Source organism: Anopheles darlingi, chromosome 3 (genome assembly GCF_943734745.1).
Source record: "Anopheles darlingi chromosome 3, idAnoDarlMG_H_01, whole genome shotgun sequence".
Classification (NCBI taxonomy): Eukaryota; Metazoa; Arthropoda; class Insecta; order Diptera; family Culicidae; genus Anopheles; species Anopheles darlingi.
The window spans coordinates 64,917,132-64,928,123 of record NC_064875.1 but is presented as its reverse complement, the minus strand read 5'-3'; the positions used below and the strand labels follow the sequence as shown (position 1 = coordinate 64,928,123).

Here is a 10,992-nt window from a genome sequence, read left to right as displayed (position 1 = left end):
GCGTTGCACGCACATGGCCCACGAACAACGGCAGCTCGAAGATCACAAACAGATTGTGACGTTGTTGGAGCGCTGTAAAACGCTATCATCGAACAGATTGAATTCCAAGCAAAGCATTTCAACATTAGATAGTAAATGATCACAGCTCCTACTGCCAGGGCAACAGTGTAATTAGTAGCTAAATATCGGTTTTGCTCATTATTACCAGCCCGGGTAGAGTGTCTCGTTACGGAGGATCGATCTCGAGATCAAAACGTTATTCACAGCTTTGGCTTATCCGTGAGCGAATGTTTTTAAAATAGTCGCACAAAGGAAATACATAAACACTCGTCAGCCGCAGACCGATCGAAAGCCAAAAATATGTCCATTTTTGCCTGTTTGCTGGCCAATAACCTTGAGACCAAGAGAAAGAAGGAGCAGCGACCATATGGACGTATGGGAGCATCCGCATCATGGGGAAGTACGTTCCTACCTTCAGCCCCCCCAAACATGCACTCCTCAAAAGCACTACTTAACGCAAATGACAAGGATGTTAAAAACAGAATATTTTAGGTAGAACGGATTCAGTTGCATAAAAATAATAAACCCAACTAATTAACAAAATATGAGGGAGTTAAACGGCTAAACAATGTCACAAATTAACTAGAAAGACAAACAAAGTGGATAGCTACTGAAACTCAATGACAAAAGAGTCTAAACGGAAAGATGTCGCTGCTCAAAAACGGCGTCTGCATTATTTTCATTCCAAGGATATTGCATTGGTTCTTTGTTCACATCGTGAAGCTAGAAAGGTACGCCATGTCTTACATCTACTCAACCAAGGAAAGAAAACGAGAAACAGCTCAGCATCCATTTTGGACCGGCTGCGGCAGCGGGGAGATGGCCGCATTTTGGTTGTTTTCTTGGTTTTTCAGCCCACGTTCACCACACTGCAGCGCAGCCAACGCTGGTGTTTACCTTCCCAAACAAGAAACGGAGTCCAGTGGATGTGCCTGAACACGGAGACCCCACGATGGATGGTTTCCTGAATGGCCGGACGCAGCTGAGCGGCCATACGTCGTGCACATTCTGTCATAATGTTGCAAATTGCACAAAGCCGCAATTCGGGAGCTTCACCCGAGCAGCCGGCCCCCCAAAAAAAAGTTGGGAAAACACTGATAAACCATCCCCTCCGCGACTCTATCTTATCGCACCAGCGTGCGCGCCACACACACACACGCACACACAATACTACTACTGGGATACCTGGACTCGTCAGTGTGTGCGCCAGGAACGATAAGGTGGTCAAATGCGGCGATATAGCATAGTTGACGAAATTATGTCGCTGCCACCAACCAGCGTGTAATGCCCGTGTCGCGTGAATACGTCGATGGCCCACTATCGGATTTCTATCGCCGGGTGACACGCTCTTTGTTTCCGAAAACAGAATCACGGAACGACGGGAGCGGACGTATGACGAAGGCGAAAAACGCGAGAATAGAGCGGAACAACCAAAGTTTTCCCTTTTTTCTACGACGGTCTGTACGATCGGTTAGGGGTAAAGCCCGAGATGTAGTATCCTCCGCCAATCCTTCTGTACCCCCCGGCTGACACACATCCCCACCCACCCATCCATCCGGCCACCATGTGTATTTGTTTTGCGTCTCCATCGCCCATCATCTGCGCGTCAACACGGCACTGGGCGGCGTATGTGCGCGTGTGATCGGCTTGGAATATCGCGCATCGCGCATTGCGCGGCCGCTCATCTGTGAGTCAAACGTTCGGAGAACCTCACTCGGACCGGTCGCGTGCGTAAAATCAGCTCCAATCGTGGCACATTAAATCGTATCCCCCCCATCGCTTTGAAAGACTACAAAACCAACCAGACCGTCTGTCCATTGTTGCGGTGTTCGTCTACGATCGGTAGGTGACGATCATCCACGGTTGGCGTCAACAACGAAGGAACACAAAGACACTACGGAGGGAAGTGTGCTGTGAGTGTGTACTACCGAGGCGGTGTGCGCGTGTGTCAAAGGTTAGCGACAACCACGACGGTGCCGTTGCTGTTTCTACCACCAAGGAATGAGTGTCTGCTGGCCGTGGCCAAAGTCTGCTGTACGGCGGTCCGCGTGAAGAACATGCGAACACCACCGATCACCGTTCAGTGACCGAGGTGGTGGTAGGAAACGCAAAACATGAAACCCTTGAAACCGTGAGCGAGCGAGCGCCGCGTAGACAGGAGGACACACCAACCCATCGTCGAGCGTGTCGTGCAAGTGCACCAAAGACACCCCCCCGCGTACTCGTTTGGCAATTCAATTTGGTGAGTGAGAGATCATCGATCCGCGATCGCGCAAGTACCAATTCGAGTTCCTCTGGTTGCCTGGGCGCCATTGAGCAAACGCGATCCGTCCGTGATTACATGATCGCGAGCGCGTCTCCATCGGCGGTGTGGCCACACAGCAAATCGAAAGCGATCAGCCAGCGTAGGGGCACGAGTGTGAGTGCGTCGCTGCGTGTGTAGATCCGGGAGAGTGAAAGAGTGTTCGTTAACCTTAGGAGCACACACCTGTGCCCTGCACATCGACAAGACGATCGATCATTAAGACGGTCCCCGCCGTACGACTCGCCGTCCCTCCTTGCCCAAAAGTCAAACCGTGACCGCTGACGTCACGGCGACACTTTATCCAAAACCGGGCGGGCTGTTGTCGAAGTTAAAGGGGAGGGCAGAGGAGGACAAAACAAACGCTTCACTTGAATCGCCGGTGGCCGTACGAGCAGAGAAATCTTAAGAGTACGCGCTCTTCTACGCTTCTTTTATCTGCTGGTGCTCAAGCGTACTCGCTGCTCAGGGCAACGCAGCAACGAAGAGCAGGTAGTTCGACCACAAAACAGCGAAGCAGAACGCCGACAGAACGTAATCTTCTACCAGCGAGATCTTCAGAACCACTTGTCTTGCCACAAAGAACGGGGAAGGTAAGTTTGGTATCCGCGGTTCGAATGGTTGGTTGGTTGCCTTAATCGTTTCGTTCTGGTCTGCCGTGAAGAGCGAACGCCGTGCACGCCACCTACCACCCTATAGGCGGCCTATAAATGGCCACGACACCTTGGACTGTAAGCGCAGCATTTGGCAATTGAAGCATGATGCAAAGCATGTGCGAATGTCGCAACGGGATAATGATGAAGAAGTAATAATTGAGGTGTATACGCGGCGGTTTTGCGGGCTGGACAGATAGCATGAGCTGCTGTACGCCGTTACCTCACCTCCGCACTCCCCTCGCACCTATTTGCTTATCAAGTAGCGCGAATCAGACGGGAGGCTCTATAAATAAGCATCATTTGGACAGTGTGCGTATGTCGCAACCGACTTCTTCCTCGTTACAGGGGAAGGAAGAAGAGACATATAATGGGCATAGTCTTCTCAGACGCACTCTTGGCCGGGGGGAGAGTTCTGTTTCCAAGGGTCCACCGATTGGGCCACGTTAGATATGGTGGTCCACTGCGCCCGGTACAATCAGTTTTTTTTTTTGGCAAGCACAGGACAGCTCAGTAGCTGGAGCCGTGCCTGTTCCGATTAGAGAAATCTTATCGCCCCCTTGCAGCCCCGACTGACAGCACACACTCCAGTAATCCTGTGGGAGCTGGGTGTTTATGTTTCTTTTTTGTTTTTGATACCCGATGGCCACAAAACAGATAAAAGTAACGTTTAATTTGGAAGAACCAATTCGAAGGTCCCTTGAGTTGGAAGGGTATGCAAGGGAGGTGTTTAAGGCAGTGCAGGCAGTGCCGTGCGCCCTCTCGTTCCTCCCAAAAAAAAAAATATATGGCTGAATGGCGGACTTCCTGCTGCGTTGAACAAACCTCACATTAAGCCCCATTGTGCCCCAGAGATGAGGGTTCTTACTACAAAAATAGAATTACCAGATGGAGGAACTACGGAACGGCTAAGGACTTTTTTTATTGGCCTGGCCTCACGCGTATGCTGGAGTCCACCTTTTTTCTTGCTGGAGAAGAAGGAGGTTAGAAGCATTAGCAACAACCACAACAAGGCAAGGCGCAAAAACTTGCAAAAAAAAAACACAGAGGTGCTCATGCGTACGATCGCGATCGTGTTTGCCTGCCAACCTACGCTTTGTCGTTTGACAAATGATGATGAGCTGCCATAAAAAATAGTATATTAAATCGCGCGCGAGCTATTCAAGTGATTGACCAAGCGCGATGCTACAATGCATCCGCAATGCACCCTTCTCCCCTTCCGTTCAATTTCCGACGCAATGGCACGGGATATGAGTTATGGATGGCCAGGTTAGAGGCCCGGTACAAGCCCTCAACGTGACACTAAACGAGCGCTAATCGATGTTTGCAAAATGTCCCGTTCCGGAGTGTGCCTCCAACACTAGCCGTCTGCTATCTTTATGGCGGTTCGAGCCCGAACGTAATGAGAAGCTTTCGGTCTGCTATTGTTTCTTGGTGAAGCGTTCTAATAAGGTAGCGTGGGGCTAAGCCAACTAAATGCCAGTACCTCATTACATTGATTCCCATTAGAGGGCTCTCCTAGTGCAGGTTCGCGTTGAAGGATTAGGTTTTTTTTTGTCTGATCCGTCTGGCTAATTCAATCTGTTCAGCTGTTTCTCTTGACACTTGACCATTTTGGAACAATTTTTGCAAAAACGCTTTTCAGGACTTACCCTTTGCCTTTTGCCTAGCAGGAATTACAACCAACGAGCGGTATTGGCCTTCACAAGAACAGATCCGTGCCGTTGTTAATTCCAATTCGAATGGTTTCTTGAGTACACTTCCGGTATCACACACGCGAACTGGTCGACTGGTTACATTATGTAGCGCAGTTTATACTGAAAAAGAAAGCCAAACACCTTTCGCAAATTTTACCAACCCGAATGGTTGCTACCGCACGAAAACTGAATTCATCTTGCTTTAACCTTCCACGATTGCTTTGTTTTAATATAAACCCTAAGGAGGTGAAATTCCCTCAACACTTCGCCTTCTAGATTTCATACATTAACCGTTTATATTGTAACATTGAACTATCAAGGACTCCTCAAGATTCCGTATCTTATCTGTGAACTTAGCGGCTGCACAAGGCGAAACAAAAAGCATGTAGACAAGGTCTAGATGCTCCTTCCATAATTTGGATGTTCGTGGGTTCATGGCCAGAAATATTGTAATTGACAGGTGGCCGTTTAGTATGATTAGCGTGACCAATTCCAGTACCAACGGGGAAGCAAGGCCATCCAGCGATCAATCTATGAACAGCGCAATTCTACCCCCCGAAGATCCAAGAGGACAAATTGAAACAGCGAAAAATAAACCAAAAGAATGCTTCCGCCCTCCCAATGTCCTCACTATCCATCTGCCCATGATTAGTGGCAAAAAGGAAGATGACAGCTTCCAAAATGTCCGTGACTGGCATAGCATACACGATCACAGAGCACACACAGACCGTTTTAGGGGCACTGCATGTCCCCTCCCTATTTGGCGCAGCGGGTGCTCTCTTCCGTGATCGATCCGTGTCGAAACGGCGGCCAGAGCATCGCCAAATGCTGGGCCGCGCTGATGTCCGAGCATGATTGAGTGTCGGGGAAGCAGTAGTGTGGCCGGTGACAGACCCCAACGAGCCGGTCTTTGATGAGAATTTATTGGATTGTTTTTGCTGCATAAACAAACGGCGGTGGCAAAGGTCACGAGCCGTGCGCCTCGAGAAACCGCGTCGATCGCGTCGAATGCGCGTGCGAGCGTGTGAGGCACAGGCACAGGCGGTCGGGTGATGGTGATGGTGTCTCCATTATCACCGGGACCAACGCATCGCAAACGACGCTCGCAATTCATTGGACCTAATTGACGCCATTTGCATTTTTGAATTTGGGTTTAGAATTTTTGGACCATGTCTGGGATGCGGTGTGTGAGCTCTGGGCGGTTTCAACAAGTGTGTGCACTCCCGATCTCCGTGTGTTGATGGAGAATACGCAGACGTTTGATCAGAAAATACGGACGGGCAATCCCTCTACTACCCACTAGTTGGCTAATCAAATCCCGTATCTTTCTATTGCAGCCCACCGTGCGAACGATGCTGAACAGTGAGACTGGTGAGATGGAGTACGAGTCGGCCGGAGCGTACCGGGACCGGGAACGTATCTACCTGGACAAGGAAACGGGCGAAGTTAGCAGCTATCGACCGGAACCGGATCCGCGGCAGCGGCGCTCCAAGTTTCTCGTACCGAAGCAATATCTGCGCGCTCAGAGTGGCATTGTTGCGCGGAAACCGTCGAGCCCATCGGCCGTACCGAGCGTGGCCTGTGCAACCCTGGCCTGCAAGCAAAAGATGATTCCGATGACGAAGGAGGTACCTGTCAAATGATCTTGCCAACATCATCATCATACCACCCAACCCCGTACACCCTCTTACTCAGTAGGCTTTAATAGGCTGGTCTGGGAAGTGGGCGCAAATGCTACTGGCCGGTGAAGGCTGACCGGGACCAGATGAGGTATTAGACGTTGCACGTGCATTTCGTATGCTAGCTCCCGTAGCCAATCCCCCTCCTTATCATAACCACTAGCTCGCTTGTGTGTCTGTGTGTGCACCCCGTTTGGTTACTAGCAACCTCGATTGAATTCGACGCCGAAACGAAAGTATGTTCGTCAAACGCTAACAGAATTTTCCTTTGTGTTTGCCCCATTCCCCCAGGAGATCACTGTTGGCTACAATAGTAGCGCCCATCTGATCTACCTTCTGCCGTTGCTCTTCATGACGCCGAAGCTGTTCGCGCTGATCATCACCCTCGTCGAGGTCGTCTTGCATATGTGGGCGCACCGGAAGAATGCCGCAGCCGCCACCGGCGATGGTAGCCGGCCCGACGTTTACTATCGCAGCCCGATGCACGTTGTGACGCGTAACTTTTGCGAGGTCTGTCGCCACGAGCGGCTCATGGGTCGCGTCGGTAAGCTACAGGATGTGCGGCTGAAGCAGATGCAAAACTACTTCCGGAAGGTCACGAGAAACATTGCCTGACATTCCACGCGGAGCTGCCATCGCTTGATTTCGTTTTTTTTTCGTTTCCACGTTGCTTGTTATCACCGCTGTATGATAGGTTACGCGTCGGGGTCGCCTCGCCTCTTAAGTAAGTGTTAGAGTGTGTGAGTCCCACTTTTACTGATCAATAAAGCAGCTACTGCAACGCCGTAGCATACACGTGAGACTAGATGTTGTTATGGATGGATGTGCTGCAGTATATTTTACTTTAATCTCAACACATTATTTCCTCAACAGAAAGTGCAGACGAACAATTCACAAATCGCATGTTTGTGTCATTGACTTGAGCTGGATTCTTCAGCGAGAAAAACCATAGTTGTTGGCTCTGTGCTGTCCAATGTATATCCGTCAACCACCATCACTCCAATCTCATCTGTAACGAAACCGTGCAAAGGAGATGTGTGTCAGAGACGCCGAGGCGAGAGAATAATAGATCAACAGGCGGCCTTTCTTACTGAAATCCTCTTCCATAAACTGCTCATCATCGTACTGATCCTTAATTCCATCACTGGCACTTGGAATGTCCTGTTCATTTTCCATTCCTTGGTCCTCCAGCGCGGCCGCTCCTCGACAACGATGATTTCTTAGGGAAAGACTCGAACGCCATGTTTTGTTGCAAGTCCCACATTGGAAGGTAGGGCTGTGGAATCGTTCCTCTTTCAGGGCACTTTTGACGCCTATTTTCCCATGTGCTCTTTCGCCGTACCTTTTGTTCGTAGCTGGCTCCGTAAAGGATTGCTTTCGCTTGCGCGCAGGCTGAATGACGCATCGGTGGCGGTGTAGAAAATCGGCACGGACACTCGTCGTGTGACACTTTGTGCAAGTATTTGTGGTTCTTCGCTTCAGCATCTCCGGCTGTAACCTGTCCGGGTGATGTCGAATCATATGGCTCACCAGGTTCGATTTCTGCGTGTATTTGGCATCACAGTGCGAGCATGGATAGGGATGCTCCTTCGTGTGTACCGTTATGTGCTTTTGCAATAAGCTTTTGTACGGAAATTTTTGGTAACAGTGGGGACACATGAAAATCTTTGGGTGCATAGTGCGCATATGCTTGTTAAACCGGCGCTTGGTAGTGTAGACTTTCTCACATGCCGTACACTGGTAGCGACCGTCCGGGCGCATCATCTCATCGAGTGGCTTTGGGTCTTCCGACTCGTCGAATACCAGCGCAGTACCAGTGTGAGCCATCAGTTCGAGACACTCCTTTAGCGTGATCTGGTCCTTGTGACTCTTCTTCAGATGATCGTAGAAGGTGGTCGAACAAGTCTTTACCTCGTAGCAAATCGGACACTCATAAGGTGATTGCCGCTCGTGTATTCGCTGATGTACGATCAGTCCGCTCACTCGGTCAAAAGACGCATCACATTGCCCACAGGCGTGGGGTTTAATGCGCCGCTTACCCGAGTGGGTCTGCATGTGGCATGCTAGGTTCACCTTTTGACTAAAGCTGTAGGAAAAGAGAAGCCATAATTAACGAAACATCAATTTATGAGAGTTAACACTCGCTCGATAAATGGCGCCAACCATACCTTCGATTACAGATCTCACAGGTGAACGGCTTAGCGCGTGTGTGAACCACCTCGTGACGTTTGCGGGCACTTTTGAAATGGAATCCTTTCTTGCAATACTCACAAAATTCAGTCTGCAAGAAGGTTAGGATGGTTAGTTAATCCGGGGAACCATTACCACTGTCGACTCGTGATACTTACAAAGGGGCGATTCTTGTGGTTTCTCTGGCTCACCCTTACTTGATCACCGTACACGGACATTTCATCCAGAGCCTCGATAGTTCCGTATGCATTCGTATCTACTTCGAACTCTTCATTACTAATATTAGTCCTGCCTGTCTGTTCCTCTTGCTCTAGGATTATTATATTCTCTTGCTGCTCATCACCAGCTTGCTCTGATTCGCCCTTGACGGTGTCTCGTTGAGAATTCCGCACCTTTGTGCATTCTATTGTGGCCAGTTGCTTGGACTCTCGATCCTCGATGCATTCCTCTAACTGATTATCTTCTCGTTCGTCGATCAATCCATCCTCCCCGTACACCTCCAGCGTGGTGCATTGTTCAGGTGTTGGATCTTCGATGATGTGTGCATTACCCTCCGAAAACTCATCGAGTAGCGCACCTTCTTCTTCTTCTTCTTCTTCTTCTTCTTCTATTTCTTCTTCTCCGTCATGTTCGTTCGGTACTTCCTCAAGACTCGGAGCATCCTGCTGACCCGATGGCTGGTCTACCATCTTCAGTATAAAGTACTTGCCATTAGCGTACTGTATGCCGAATTCTTCCGCTGCTTCGTCACCGACAGTATTATCCGCTTCGTCCTCTGGCTGAGCTACGAGTTGAATCTCTTCGCCCTCCTCATCATTCCGTTGTTCCTGTTCGTCATACTGGGAACCATCTAATTCATCTTGCTCATGATGGTCGTCTGCTCCTGAACACGGGTGAGCATCTACGGGGAACACTGACGGAATGGCGTTATGCTGCAGGAATCGATATCCGTACTGCGGATGAGTGGCGAAGCATTCCTCAGGAAAGTGTGTGGAACAGATTTTAAAACGGCCCGTCTTGAAGCCTTCCTTTTCCTCTTGACTCGTAACGTCCAATACAGTATACCATTGCTGCTGCACTGATCTGGTTTTAGGAAAGCTGGAAAACCGCATAAACCAAACCTTTATTAGATCCGTTCCGGCGGACGCTCGAGCGAGCGGAACTTACTTGACGAAGAACACCGAGGTGCAGCTGACGATGTCATCGTTTGTGATGCACCCGGGGACAGAGCACTTCATCCTCAAGCCGGCGGCGGGATAGAATGGATAAAATTGGAGTGGACAATGCGGAGAAATAGTAAAACAACTAGAAATTAAATAACTAGGAAAGAGATAGGCGACGCGGATTTCTATTTTTTGCCGCTTGTTTGTGATTGTTGTGACAGCTCGCATCCCAACAGCACACCAGCGATAAAAGAAAAATGGCGACTGTCCCATTCGTTGACCCGATTTGGCTTCTAACTTTAGTTCCGAGCATACAATAATGCGGTTGAAAGGCACCAAAAGTGGTCAATGAAGGCTGGCTGATGGCGGGAATTTTTTTACCGTTATTGATTTCAAATTCAAAACTGGCACGTGTACTTTAATTAAAAAAAGTCAGCGTTTGAATAACAAAGACGATAGACAAGCCATGATCATAGAACAACGGTTTATATATTAACACTTACGATGTTAACGTAAATTAGATATAAATATACTGAATTTGCTAAGGTGTCTGTTGAATCTACCTTAATTAATGTACTCATGTTATTTTAAATTAGAGAAATATATTATATGAACACGAATTTAAACAAAAAACTTCTTTCAAAAACTCCCACCTTGACCTGATTTCGATCGTTCTCAGTACTATGATCCATACGAACACTAAGTTTAGTCAACCCGACCGTTGCAAATGCAAAGTATCGAATCGTAACTACCGGCCGGAACGGTAAACGTAAGACCCGCATCAACTGCAGGGCGCTCGCGACCGTACCGCTTCTAGCGGAACAGGAAGTGAGGAATCCGGTTCTTCCGATCGCTACTCGATACTTTCTCGCCGCGTACTCGCGCCGAAACCCCTTCCCCCCGTTCTGTACGCTCAGCGCTATGGGCAACACGCGCGTGAACCCCGCGGTCAGTTTCTTCCACCATTCCAATGATGGTTGCGTCAACGTCCGACTTACAGCAATGCTAGAAGCAGGTTTGCATCGACGAAGGTGCAATGGTGGCGAGCCATTAGCAAACTAAACCGAGCGCGCTCTCTCGCTCTCTCTTTGTGGTGTAGGGGATGGGTCACATACCCTTGCGGACACATTTAACGTCTTCCCATCTACACTATCTCACGCCGTACTCTCTTATCTTACGGGAGGTACGAGTGCCGGAAGATAAGCCTATCCCCCGGGGTTGTTGGTATGTTGTAATGAACCGTTAAGG

The 10,992-nt window shown here is 49.2% G+C and overlaps 2 protein-coding genes across 2 annotated transcripts; one reads left to right on the top strand and one right to left on the bottom strand.

Annotated features, from left to right (window-relative positions):
• The first annotated feature begins 1,763 nt into the window (after positions 1–1,763).
• LOC125956252 (uncharacterized) lies at positions 1,764–7,193 on the top strand. The gene is made up of 3 exons (XM_049687928.1): positions 1,764–2,955; positions 6,050–6,340; positions 6,683–7,193. The coding sequence occupies exons 2-3, from the start codon at positions 6,065–6,067 to the stop codon at positions 7,004–7,006; spliced, it is 600 nt and encodes a 199-aa protein (XP_049543885.1). The 5' UTR covers positions 1,764–2,955; positions 6,050–6,064; the 3' UTR covers positions 7,007–7,193.
• Positions 7,192–9,948, bottom strand: LOC125956244 (zinc finger protein 578-like). The gene is made up of 5 exons (XM_049687915.1): positions 9,749–9,948; positions 8,740–9,679; positions 8,560–8,672; positions 7,483–8,477; positions 7,192–7,400 (listed from the first exon to the last, which is right to left on the bottom strand). The coding sequence occupies exons 1-5, from the start codon at positions 9,817–9,819 to the stop codon at positions 7,303–7,305; spliced, it is 2,217 nt and encodes a 738-aa protein (XP_049543872.1). The 5' UTR covers positions 9,820–9,948; the 3' UTR covers positions 7,192–7,302.
• Positions 9,949–10,992: the final 1,044 nt, after the last annotated feature.